At 40.2% G+C, this 14,293-nt stretch overlaps 1 protein-coding gene and 1 long non-coding RNA gene across 2 annotated transcripts; one reads left to right on the top strand and one right to left on the bottom strand.

Moving 5' to 3' along the window:
* Positions 1-514: 514 nt before the first annotated feature.
* On the bottom strand, positions 515-3,027 carry LOC149502902 (uncharacterized). Its single transcript, XR_016323070.1, has 4 exons — positions 2,937-3,027; positions 2,689-2,760; positions 2,112-2,232; positions 515-2,020 (listed from the first exon to the last, which is right to left on the bottom strand). It is a non-coding gene; the product is annotated as an uncharacterized LOC149502902 (long non-coding RNA).
* A 1,934-nt stretch (positions 3,028-4,961) lies between these two features.
* On the top strand, positions 4,962-6,337 carry Ubc13 (ubiquitin conjugating enzyme E2). Its single transcript, XM_028175692.2, has one exon. It carries the CDS (start codon positions 5,199-5,201, stop codon positions 5,652-5,654), a length of 456 nt encoding a protein of 151 aa, XP_028031493.1. The 5' UTR covers positions 4,962-5,198; the 3' UTR covers positions 5,655-6,337.
* Positions 6,338-14,293: the final 7,956 nt, after the last annotated feature.

The following is a 14,293-nucleotide window of genomic DNA, read 5'->3' as shown; positions in this document are numbered from 1 at the left end:
TAATATATATCTTTATTGTTAATCTTTTTCACTTAGGTAACTCATATTATTATTGTGTTCCTTATAACTTAAGTCATATAAATATTAAACAACCATATTAAGATAGTTAAGTTAAATATAATATGTCGATGATATAATAACCTTATTTGTCATTGGTAACGAGAATTTGTCTTAATCATAGATTATACACTTAATATATTTGAGATATACACTTAATATATTTGAGATAGATGCGCAACTCTCATTTTTATTTTTGCTTTAGTTAGAGCCCGGGACAGCAGGCGTCGCTGCTGTCGGTTATTAGTCTCCCTACCCCCCACCAGGTGGCTTTTTTAGTAATTTTAATATTTTTTATAATTAACTCTCTTTATGAAAAAATCTTATCGTTTAGAATCGCTGAAATTCCCGGTAGTACTTATGAAATATTAAAGAACGTTTAATTGTGTTCAGCATTCTAATCGATAAGACCTTTTCATACAGAGAGAAAACAGTTTTTTTAAATAAAAAGCTGTAATTCTCTGTAAGCTATTTAATTTCCCTATATTACAAACAATTTACTGTTAAAAGATAGTATGAACGTACAATTGTATAAAATTTCGAATAACAATAACTCCTCTAGATTAATCCTACTAGAGTACTTAATAACATTAAATCGAAAGTTATCTAAAAGTTAATTAAGTCTAGATAATCAAATCATTCAATGTCACTTAAGTCATTTGTGCGAAATATAAACATGTCAGCTTTCCATTACAAACATAGTAGACAATTTGAATTAAATTTAATAAATTTGTTTCTTAACTATAGCAGTTCTTGCTTAAAGTTGATCGTGACAGATCATGACCTTGTATGAAAATATTACATCTATAAACACTACCTATGCTTCGTCATACAATAATTGTCATTTATACTAGCATTGTAGAGATAATACACACACTAAAGTGAATACTAAATTATTCTTAGCATTCTTATAAACATTTAGAAATTTAAGAAACGATTAACCCACAATCATGTTCATAACATGTGACATTTTGTTCTGCACAAACGTTTTATTACATGATTTGAAAAACAAAAAATGTTTAAAAAATGTAATGATGATTTAAAGTACTCTTAAATATTGATAGTTTGTACTTAATGACGCTTATAGTAATCTTAGACATGATTACATTAGTTATACTTTTATTCCCTATCTAAATTATTTCTATTCTGACGTTTCTGATGCTTTAGCTTTGGTAATACTAGATGAAACAAACAGCAGATTGAAAGAAAATCATCTTAAAGTTAATTACATTCATTACAAACCATTAGTTTACATTTTGTTACAAAAGAAACTGGTGTTCGTTACATGCAAATGAATTATAAACATACACATGCAAACATAAAATGTAAATTTATCTTTTAATCCAAATTAAATGTACACTAATATTACATCTAAATAATAGAAAGGGTTTCGAAAATTTTTATTGCACTCAACAGCAGACGAGCACGCAACCCGGCCCATGATAAGTGGTCACCAGTGCTTATAAACTTCAGCAGTGCCATAGGGGTTGCTGTCTATCACTTAAGTTTTAATAAATTATTAATATACTCAGTCACAAGCATATTGATTTCACATAATGAAAATGTAAGAAACATAATCATGTTTGGGTATTTTCATTTATATCTGCTCATACAGAAAACACAACTTAGCAAATATATTCCACAGTTAATCTAAATAATTGCAAATAATGCTTTTGAAGACCGTTGACTTTTGATCATTAATTAAAATCGTCTTCTCGTAGAATTTACAAAAGGTTATTTACAAAAATTTATATCAGTATTTTCATATATTACTAACTTACTAATTACAACTATTCAAACGTAATACTATAACTATAAGAACTAAACAACCTATTTTAAAACAAAATTGGCATCAATTTAGTTCTTATGAACTATTTCAATTATTAATTTATCAATTATAAACATATTTAAAAAAATTAAGATCCCTTGAGAGTTCACGTTCCTTGCTGAATCAGTTTCTCTTCTGAAACGGAGAAACAAAGTATCTTAAGTATGTAACAAATATTGAAAAAATACGACCATGAAAAATTTAGTGTTAATGTAATCTTACTTACAAATTAATATATTACATAACACGTTCTGGTTCAAATATAGTGCATCAATCTTTTCATGTTTCAGACATTTTAGTGCTCCTTATAATTTTTCCATAAAATTTTGTCATTATCAAACCTTTGTCTACAAAAATAAAAACATTATTTTATATTGGGTAGAAGGATGAACGTGGTCACAGGCCACTTGGTGTAACTTAGTTATCAAACACCAGGAAACAAAACGTGAATGCCATCATCTAACTTTGGATGTGAGATCAATTGTGCTGTATTTTATTTAAACAGGAAAGCATGACTGATTGATCATTCCAAAAAACTAGTTCGGGCCCACTTGACAATAAGCATATAATACGCTGAGTTGCAAAACATAAATACTTCCACCCACTCGAGACAATTTTATTATCTGAGGTGTGTGTGTGATAGTACGAGACTTAATACCGACTGTTTTGATCAAAACTTAACATATATGATAGCTAGGCAGCAGAAATAGGAAGGACCATTAGTTGGTGCTAATTCATTTAATTATATTATGAATAATAATTCTGTTAGCAAATAATATACCGGGAAAATAGTGTAAACTCACCGTTATCAAGGCATCCGAAATAGCATTTCATTTTCGATCTTCGAGGCATGCTGATTTTTAATAATAAACATTCTGTAAGAAATGAAAATAGTTACACAGGCTTACGAAACGCTAACGAAGAAAAAAGTATTGGAGCCAAGTTATGTCTAAAGAGAATTCAAAACAGAGTTTCTCAATGTCTAATCGTCTAATATTCTCATAAAGCTAAAAGTTGCTCTAAATTAATACTACAACGTAAAATAACTCACACCAAGACCAAAAAAAAACGATTTAAAAAATTAAATCGTTACGACATTTTGAAAACTTTTTTTTTTTTTTTGAGATTGTTTTACGGCCCTGGAATTTTGAAAACTTCAAAGCAGTGTTTCCACTTACGTTTTTTTTAACACATTTTACCCTAGTTTCTTTTGAATTTACCCTAAAATTTCCTAGACAACTTTCATAAATCAAAAATATTTTATTTACGCTTTCTATATAAATAGAAAGCGTAAATAAAATACAGAAAATAAACCACAGCATATTATTTAATGTAGGTATATATAATATAAACGCCCCCAGAAGATCATAGATCTATAGGATTAGAATTTTCAAGGAAGTCGACGCATTGCTTTTATATTCTTTTGCTGCACAACCTAACACTGTTCGGTTCTAAAATTGAGCAATTGTTTGCTGGAAAAGTTGGGAACTTTCTATGAAGCAAGCCGTTCAGGGTTTCATTAGAAAGCCTGTTTCTTTTGTCAGTTTTTAAATTTGAGAACACTGAATAATCTTTCCACCTCAGTCTTTGAAGAAGGAACTGCTAGCAAAAGTGAAATGACAATTACAAGGTTTTCGTAAATGAAATTACCATGATAATCTTTCATGGTACATGAAGTACCTGTATATTACAATACAAGTAAGTTCTGGTGACATCAACGAAAATAGGTAAATAAAAATTTGGCGGATTATACTTATTGGGATTCTGGGGAATCCCTAAGAAAAAGCAGTGGCTTAATCTATGATTGACTTTACTAGAGGGTTACTGTTGAATCAAACCTTTATAGTTTTTATACACAACTCTGTTTTATTCTTTTACTTGTCAACTCGACTTAATGTCATTCTCTCTCCATAAAATAAAATGTTCATTGTTTTACTTTAATTATCGTTTATTTTAAAATTCACAACAGTCACTAGTATAGGCTTTGCTTTTTACCCCGAAATATCCTAAATCCTGGTATTTTTTAAATTGTCTTTATCATCCAAAATATCAGCTATTTTTCCCTAAAAAAGGGAGAATTCCCTAAAAGTGGAAGCACTGCTTCAAAGTACGCTACATTTTTTATTGAGTCAGAACTCATATCTGCCATCTAGTGAGTTTATTAGATCATTAATGCCTAAAAGTTACAAAAATGACGTCGCCACAGGAGTAAGATGACGCTAGTTGTATGTTATTTTCCTTTGTATGGGAGTTGCACCCCCCTGAGTCTTAATACTGAAGATTCTACACATAGATGTTCTAAATTCAATGAAACAAAATTAGACATCTGTTGACGAGTAGCTGACATCACGTCATTTTTAAAATTGTATTAGATGTCGCTGACCGCGGTCCTAAGTGATTTTATTTAGACCTGCACATTAAAATAACATTTTCACAATAGGTTCATAATAAATACTAATTTGTTTACGAGCCTACGTTTTTCAAATTTATCATTTTCTGTCAGCTGAATAAAAAATATACGTTTCATAAAACTTTGAACAGCCTGTAAGTCTCATTTAAAAAAAATCATGCGCGCAATTCACTCTCGGTAGAAACGAAAGATTCAGAAGCACACAAAACACAAATATAATAAAAAACAAGTTCCGAAACTTTCGAAACAGCTTTAACAACTTTCATGTAGGTTCTCTTCAATTAAATACGCTTTCCTGTTTGGATTTTATATTAAGGGCTGAATACAGTTCTCTCTCCTTTCTACTATTTTTCTATTACTGTCATCTTTCATTCTTCCCTTTTTTATCTTAAGCTCTTTTGCGCCTTCTTCTAAATTGATTGAAATCTGTATAACAAGACAAGTTAGTGTTAGCAGGCTTCAAACACACCACAAGTTGTATAACAATGTTGTATGATTCCTATTCAGTCCCAGGCACTCAACCTATATATATATATGTTTTAGTACAGAATTTTATTCTTTTAATAAACAATTTGTTTTTGTTGTCTTAAACTAATACATGTTTATATAAAAGGCTTTTTTCAAGACATCTATATTGAACGCACCCTATTCTAAATTCTACATTTTGTCTATGTTGGTGAAAATCTATATTATCTGTGGTTAAAAAAAACTAAAGAACACTCGCTTTTGTAGTCGCGTTTATTGCAATTTCGTAGATAAAATGCTATTGTAATTCATTAATATAAGGAAACGTGCCTCAACAAGCGTCGTTAACACATTCAGTGCTAATATAATTAGATATTTTATACAATTATATGAGTAATCGCTTCCATTTGACAAACTGCGCTCGACCGCATATTTAAAATGGCAGCCCTACCACGTAGAATAATCAAAGAGACACAGCGATTGATGCAGGAGCCGGTGCCCGGGATCAGCGCAGTACCTAGCGAGACAAACGCCCGTTACTTCCACGTTATCGTGACGGGCCCAGAGGACTCGCCTTTCGAAGGAGGACTGTTCAAATTAGAATTATTTCTACCGGAGGATTACCCCATGTCGGCACCTAAGGTTAGGTTTATCACGAAAATATATCATCCTAATATAGACCGACTGGGCCGCATTTGTTTGGACATTCTTAAAGATAAATGGAGTCCAGCTCTACAAATACGCACGGTGCTACTGTCTATTCAGGCTCTGCTGTCAGCACCTAACCCTGACGATCCGCTGGCGAACGACGTTGCCGAATTGTGGAAGGTGAACGAGAGTGAAGCTATTAGGAACGCGAAGGAGTGGACGCGGAGATACGCCATGGACAACTGAATAGCCGGCACGAGAGCACCGGTGCCGACCGTGCGCGCCACACGACCAACGAGATATCACGACTTATGAGTGCAAGTTATGTTACACATCCTAAACAGAGTAACTTGTGAGAGACTATTGTGGATCAAATTTTTATTATTAGTGGATGAGGGCCGCGGCGCCGGTCCCTTTGCAGTTATCCATTGCCTCACCTTGTTCGCCTCGGAACGGCTGGGCGATCCCACAGATCATTGTTTACCCATTCACATGTAGCTTGGTTACAATATTAGGTATGCATATTTTTTTACTATTAATATGAATAGTGAATAAAGAAAATATACCTGGAGACTTCAATGTATATATTATGCTGGTTTAAAATTAATTTTGTACAGAAGATAGTGTTTCAATTTGCAAAGTTTGATTATCTATGCAAGAGACTTATCGGACACAGTCTTACTAAAATTTGCTTGTAACATCATTTAACTGATCTCTCATTGAAATGTTTTTTGTTTTTTTTTATAGAACAATGATTGCATTTAGGTATAATTTTCACTTTATTAACCACATCGAACATGATTTCACAGTGAATCTTATGTTGTACTATTTACGTCTTGTATAAAAATTATCAAAATAAATTGTATTTATGTAAATTTTTTATTTGGCTTCATGAGCAACTTCAAAATACATGAAATACAAAAAGCTAACCCATATTTTATTTTTAGTGTAATACCATCACAGAATAGGATTCATTAAATCAAAATAAGGGCCACCCTAAAGTAGCAATTTGCAAATTAAAGCATTTACCGGAATTGCTTTGATACCTTGCAACATGCTCTTATAATATTGAATACATTGGACCAATGGCTATCAAAATCTAAGTAAAGGATGATTTGCTTTATGGCATCAATAGGCATGATGGTTGTCATTACGTTAAAATAATATATCAACAACAGTTACAAAACAAACTGAAAAATTTACATATTTTTGAATTCACCTCTATACCTCTGTATTTCAACTAGAAATAAAGTGCTTATCCATTGGTCAGTGGGTGTTGGTTTGTTGGTTCATTGAAATTTAAGTAAAGACACAAGTTAACTGAACAGTTGTCATTGCAACTTAACGAAAATGTAATATCAGAAATGTTGATTGAATGATTGTTTCATACTGAATTAAGCAATCGTGACAATATATTGGTCGTAAGCCGCCATAGCTCATAAGTGCTTTGATGGCAAGTTTACAGGAGACCATAAAAACTAAAATTTTAACAAAATATAGATGGTATTTATGAACCAAAATCAAAGTTTATTACTTGTACTGTAATTATTTATATTGTATTATATTATATTATTTATATTGTTAAGAAGAAAATATTCAAATCACATTCACATTTAGAGCTGTAAGTCAATTAGAAGGTATTTCCATATAAAAATATTGGCAAAAAAATCAGTTAGATGTTATTTCTTCTTGGTGTAAGCTCTTAAATTTTTTTTTTTTTTTTTAAGTAAATAATAGAAAAATACAAAGAAAAGTAGCCACTTCTAACATTAAGATAAAAAGCTTACAGATGGTGCAAAAAACAATTTCAGTAAAAATGTGAATTGGGAGGTATTGGCAGCTTACGGTCAATATATTCTTCAGTTTTCAGTCATTGACATAATTAAAACTAATTTTACAATTTAATCCTGTGGTAGTACTGTGTTAATTTGTGACCACAAAAATTGCAGTGTCTGTAACATTGATAATATTGATTAATTGTCTGTAATATGATTGAACTATAAAAGTCGTATTAAGATTATCTTTGACTTAGCAGGTAAGATGTCCTCTAATATTGCTGTGGGATTTTGAGTGGTTTCCTTGTGATGCAGATTGTATTGACCCTATATCAGTTCACAGTAGCAATTCAGGGAGTTATTTTGGATGACGACTGAGAATTTTCTCTCCTGCCAGTACAGCTACTTGAAGAACTCATTTTGTATATATAGTCAAAACTGAGAAAAGCAACTTACAGATATAGCCAAGTACTTTAAATCTATAACAATATGTCTTAATTCCTATCACCACCCATTCAAGATGTGCTTGTAGGACTGTCAGACAGAAGGACAGGAAATACTAAATCACACAAGCATGAATTAATATTATTAATATATTATATATATTATGTAATATTAATATACCTACTTTATTATTATGTTCCATAATGCTTTTGATATAGCATCATGTGGATTTCCCAGACTATAAAAATAGATAATACTTTTCATGTGCCATATTAATGAAATGTTTTCCTCGTTGATGTTTTCGCTTCAGTTTTTAGATATCATTGCTTTTAAGGAGAAAAAACGAACAAATATAACTGGATAAAAAAATGCATCATAAGCTTTTAGAACGAAAGAAATTCAATACCAAAATAAATATATTGTCAAATGGTAGTATAGTGGATCTTCTTCTTCTATATCGTTCCATCCCTGCTGAGGATCGCGACCACATGTGACGTTCTTCCACTATGTTCGATCATGGGTGGCATGGACCACATGGTACAGACTACAACCAAGTGCTTCTCTTACTAGATCTGACCATTTGGCTGGTGTTCTGCCCACGGCGCACTTGCCCTCTATGCGAACCACAATTAAGAGCTTCTCTAATTCATGTCTGAGATATAGTGGATGGTTGCACTGAAATATAGTCACCTTTTTAATTATTAGCGGAGGCACATGAGTTCCCAGGTCACCTTAATGTAATCATTATTAATTAATTAATCATTGCCTTCGTGTACTAACTTAATAATCAAAATAAACATTAGAAAGTAACCCATTTTATAATGAACTAGGTACATTAGATGGCGAGTCTATTGTGGACGTTACGTTCGCAAGCCCGGCCATCGCACGCCGTATCCGCGACTGGAGAGTTTTGGAGGGAGCGGAGACGCTGTCAGATCACCGATATATTCGGTTTGATCTCCGCCCGCTCCGCAGTCGCGGACGTCCACGGGGACCACCCCCGTGGTGCATCCCGGTCATTCCCCAAGTGGGCACTGAAGCGCCTGAATAAGGCGCTCCTGATGGAAGCCTCTACGGTGGCGGCGTGGGCGCCCATGCGTCCACACCCGGTCGAGGTCGAGGGAGAGGCGGGGTGGTTCCGGGACACGATGCGTCGCATCGGTGATGCGTCGATGCCCCGGATCGGCCCTAGACTCCCTAATCGCCAGGCGTACTGGTGGTCGCCCGAAATTGCGCAACTCCGCGTGGAGTGCGTTCGGGCGAGGCGCGAGTGCGCCAGGCATCGCCGCCGCCGCCTGCCGCGGCGCAACGATCCGGTTGCGTTCGCGGCGGCAGAGGCCCGGCTGCACGGCGCATTTCGCGTCGCGCAAAGGGCATTGCAGCTGGCCATCAGAAGAGCCAAGAACCAACACATGGAGGGTCTCTTGGAGACGCTGGATGAGGATCCGTGGGGGCGGCCCTATCATATGGTGCGCAATAAAATGCGCCCATGGGCCCCCCCGATCACGGAGCGTCTCCAGCCTCAGCAGCTGCGGGACATCGTCTCGGCGCTGTTCCCGCAGGAGCGGGAGGGATTTTTCGCTCCCGCTATGGACGCGCCGCCGGAATACGACGGCGAAGTCCCTGCTGAGGTGCCCCGTATAACCGGGGCGGAGCTCCGTGTGGCCGTGCGCAAAATGTGCGCGAAAGACACTGCACCCGGCCCGGACGGCGTGCATGGCCGGGTTTGGGCCTTGGCTCTTGGTGCCCTAGGGGACCGACTCTTGAGGCTTTACAACTCCTGCCTCGAGTCGGGACGGTTTCCTTCATCGTGGAGGACGGGCAGACTCGTGCTGTTGAGAAAGGAGGGGCGCCCGGCGGATACTGCCGCCGGGTACCGTCCCATCGTGTTGCTGGATGAGGTGGGCAAGCTGCTGGAACGCATTCTGGCGGCCCGCATCATCCAGCATCTGGTCAGGGTGGGACCCGATCTGTCGGCGGAGCAGTATGGCTTCCGAGAGGGCCGCTCAACGGTAGACGCGATCCTTCGCGTGCGGGCCCTCTCGGAGGAGGCCGTCTCCAGGGGTGGGGTGGCTTTGGCGGTGTCTCTCGACATCGCCAATGCGTTTAACACCCTGCCCTGGTCCGTGATAGGGGGGGCGCTGAAACGGCACGGAGTGCCCCCCTACCTTCGCCGGCTGGTGGGTTCCTACTTGGAGGACAGATCGGTCACGTGTACCGGACACGGTGGGATCGTGCACCGGTTCCCGGTCGTGCGCGGTGTTCCACAGGGGTCGGTGCTCGGCCCCCTTTTGTGGAATATCGGGTATGACTGGGTACTGAGGGGTGCCCTCCTCCCGGGCCTAAGCGTAATCTGTTACGCAGACGACACGTTGGTCGTGGCCCGGGGGGGGAGTTTTGCTGAGTCTGCCCGTCTTGCTACCGCTGGGGTGGCGCATGTCGTCGGCAAAATCAGGAGATTGGGCCTCGACGTGGCACTCAGTAAATCCGAGGCCATGTGGTTCCACAGGCCCCGGAGAGTGCCACCTGTCGATGCCCATATCGTGGTTGGAGGCGTCCGGATTGGGGTCGGGGTGCAGTTGAAGTACCTCGGCCTCATTCTGGACAGTCGTTGGACCTTCCGTGCTCACTTTCAGCACCTGGTCCCTCGTTTGTTGGGGGTGGCCGGCGCGTTAAGCCGGCTTCTGCCCAACGTCGGGGGCCTGACCAGGTGACGCGCCGTCTCTATACGGGGGTGGTGCGATCAATGGCCCTATACGGGGCGCCTGTGTGGGGCCAGTCCCTGGCCGCGGGGGTGGCGAAGCTGCTGCAACGGCCGCAACGCACCATCGCGGTCAGGGTCATCCGTGGTTATCGCACCATCTCCTTTGAGGCGGCGTGTGTACTGGCTGGGACGCCGCCTTGGGCTCTGGAAGCGGAGGCGCTCGCCGCTGACTATCAGTGGCGGGCTGACCTTCGCGCCCGGGGCGTGGCGCGTCCCAGCCACAGTGTGGTCAGAGCGCGGAGGGCCCAATCTCGGCGGTCCGTGCTGGAGTCATGGTCCAGACGGCTGGCTGATCCTTCGGCCGGTCGTAGGACCGTCGAGGCGATTCGCCCGGTCCTTGTGGATTGGGTGAATCGTGACAGAGGACGCCTCACTTTCCGGCTCACGCAGGTGCTCACTGGGCATGGTTGCTTCGGTGAGTTCCTGCACCGGATCAGAGCCGAGCCGACGGCAGAGTGCCACCATTGTGATTGCGACTTGGACACGGCAGAGCATACGCTCGTCGCCTGCCCCGCATGGGAGGGGTGGCGCCGTGTCCTCGTCGCAAAAGTAGGAAACGACTTGTCGTTGCCGAGTGTTGTGGCATCGATGCTCGGCGACGACGAGTCGTGGAAGGCGATGCTCGACTTCTGCGAGTGCACCATCTCGCAGAAGGAGGCGGCGGGGCGCGTGAGAGACGCACAATCCCGCCGCCGTCGAGCGGGGGCCAGGGAGGCGGATCTCGCCCAAGCCCTGGCCCTCTAAGTGTTTCGGGTCCCCCCTCACATGTCGGTCTGGGGACCGGCGAGGGGGGCCTAAGAAGACGACGTGCAAGCTGCTCTGCACGCGTTTTACGCAAGAGCATCCGGGTGATGGAAGGCCGGCTATCCTCGACCCACGCTGGTTCTGGTCCAGCGGGGTATTCCGTAGGATAGCTCACTCTAACCGGCGTCATCTAGGCGGGCTTCGGATAGCCTGCCGACCGAGAGGGCTGGTGGTCGTGGCGCCGACGACCGCCGGTCCGGCGTCCCGAGGGGGAGGGTGATGGGAGAGATGTGCTCCGCACTAAACGCTTCACTTTCCCCCCTTTGCCTCTTCATGAGTTCTGTCTCATGCGAGGTTTGGACGTTGGTTGTTGAGCGACAGGAGGTTTTAGTCAGTTCGACTCTGACATGCTCCGCCCTCTATCCCCAGTGGAGGGCGGAAGTCCGGCGATTTCCTCCTGACCAAAAAAAAAAAAAAAGGTACATTAGATTGTGGGTTATAAATTATTGAAATTTGTTCGTCTTCGCTCATTGTGCTGATTTCAGATCGTAGCTCTTGATGTCATCGACCAGATACATTGTACTGTTAGTGTACTTATAAATTGCATTCTAATAAGAAAACTTTTTTAATCTTCCTGAACCTTGAAATTTCGAAGTAAATACAATCTTCACTTAACCGGATTTAGATACAATAGGTTTGTGGTTTTGCAATTAGATGTGTGCACGAACTTTCGGCCCAACTGATGTTGAATAGCTACCAGAATAATTTATGGTATAAAACATTATTCCTCAATCGTGGAATTTATCCGTAAAACGTTTTGAGTACGCATTGATGATACCTGCCTGCTTAATTTGATGTTTGAATGAGGACATAGTATAGCACAAACCCTTTTAATGCCTACACTTTATAAGTGAATAGGTGTGTAGTAGCACAGTGATCAGCGCAGTTGTTAACGCAGTGATGACCACAGATTGCGGTGATTGGCGCAATGCGATCATAAAAGGGTAACGGAATTATATTTATCTCAAATAATCCACAGATTAAACAATTAGTTCCCCAGGTTCCCCTCATCAAATGAAACTTAAGTTGAGCTGGTATTTTCAAAGATAGAAAAATCAATAAAGATCTTGCAAAGGTAATTGTCAGATAACGGCCTGACATTGGTGTAGGTTTAATGTTGGCGGTCGTTTTTATCTTTGACATGTTGAAAACAAAGCTATTTGTTGAAAATTACTAATGCATACTGATAATCTATTTAAAGATTAGACGTTAAGACGTTAGACGTTCTCCCGCATTCAGTCCTAAGTTCTAGTCAGTCCGAATTTTAAGATTCCATAGCTAAATAAATACTTATCTATAAAACGCGAAACAAAGATGTAGGCAAATAACTTTTATTCATTAGGGTAAGCAACGATCGGAAAATACAGTTACTGAATCGTGTAGAACATATCCCAGGAAATGTGACATAATAATAAATGAACTTTCCAAATCTTCAATACTGTTTTTGGGAACTGTCTCTGCACTATCAACCCTATTCTAAACAAAGTCAAACTATATTAAACTGAGGAAAAACTCCCAGTTCGGAAAGATTATTTACTTTCTATTATAAACATTTCCTCTAAGTATATTAATAATAAGCGACCATTCTGTGGTGGTTACTGGAGCCCATAGACAATAAAAAGATAATGCCGCCACAGCCTTGAGACATGAGGTCGAAATATTGTGTGGGGGTCCAAAAATAGGACGGACGATAGTACCTACCCTTGCGGCTTATAATACACGTTCAAATCAATAAGACAATGATACTCAACAATAAAACAAGTACCCACTTCAATTATTTCCACTTCGATAAAGCGGCACGACATGAGAACCCTCTCATCGTGGCCGCCGGTAACTACATTCCCGATCCTGCGGACAGAATGCAAAGCAGTCGACGTCGCCCAAAACACGTCATCTCGGATCCTCCCGATCCACTAACGGTGCTTTTAGGTACTTCAAGCACCGGTCACCGTTCTCGTCGAACCCGTCGCTTGCGACGAAGGGCTCGACAAGTAAATTAACTCTCAGACACAGCCCACTGAGTTTCTCGCCGGATCTTCTCAGTGGGTCGCGTTTCCGATCCGGTGGTAGATTCTGCGAAGCACGGCTCTTGCTAGGGTTCGTGTTAGCAACGTCATCAGGTTTGAGCCCCGTGAGCTCACCTACAAACGTTAGGGTTACGCTGAAATAGCCTCTCAAGGCTCTCAGCTTAGGTAGGGAAAAAAAAATCTATTCATACATACAACGAAGTACCTACCTTCTTTGACACTTGTTTTTCAGGTCCAGTAAGTATGTGTACCGACATTTTTTGTTAAAAACTAAACGGAGATAATGAATTTCTGACAACTTATATTCTATTAGATGATTTTTAGAGAGAGAGAGAGAGAGAGAGAGAGTATTCTTTATTGTACACCAAAAAACAAAAACAGTGCGATACATTAAATACAAAAAAGTACAATTGGCGACACAAAAAATTTTTTGTGTAGGTATTTTACTACAGGTATGCGAAGTAATGTAAACAAAACAAGGTCCGCCTAAAAAGTAATCAATGTATATCTAGATTCTAGACTATAAAAAAATATTCATTGCTAATATTAATAGAAAGCTGAAACCGCAGTTGGCTTAACGGAAATATTGTGTCACACAGTGTAATTTTTACTGCCTGGTAAAGGAAAATAAATCAATACCAGAACTGACAAACTGCAAGAACTAGGAAACATCGTTCGTCTTCTCTGTTATTAGAGAAATAAGCGAGCCCGACTGGAACTGTTACCATAATCTACATCGATACCTACTAAAACCTATACTCCTGCCAAAATCTAGAAATTACGCTAAAATCGAAACTGTATAACCGACGGGAAAAGTCTTAACATAATCTGGTCATCGTTCTCGTCGAACCCGTCGCTTGCGACGAAGGGCTCGGCGAGTAAATTAACCCACAGACACAGCCCACTGAGTTTCTCGCCTGATCCTCTCAGTGGGTCGTGTTTCCGGTCCGATGGTAGATTCTGCGATGCACGGCTCTTGCTAGGGTTCGTGTTAGCAACGTAGTCAGGTTTGAGCCCCGTTAGCTCACCTACTTGTAAGGATATTTTTTTTATTGTTTAGATGGGTGGACG

The sequence above is a fragment of the Bombyx mandarina genome, chromosome 05 (assembly GCF_030267445.1).
Source record: "Bombyx mandarina strain Sakado chromosome 05, ASM3026744v2".
NCBI classification, from domain to species: domain Eukaryota; kingdom Metazoa; phylum Arthropoda; class Insecta; order Lepidoptera; family Bombycidae; genus Bombyx; species Bombyx mandarina.
This window is presented reverse-complemented; position numbering and strand designations above follow the sequence as displayed.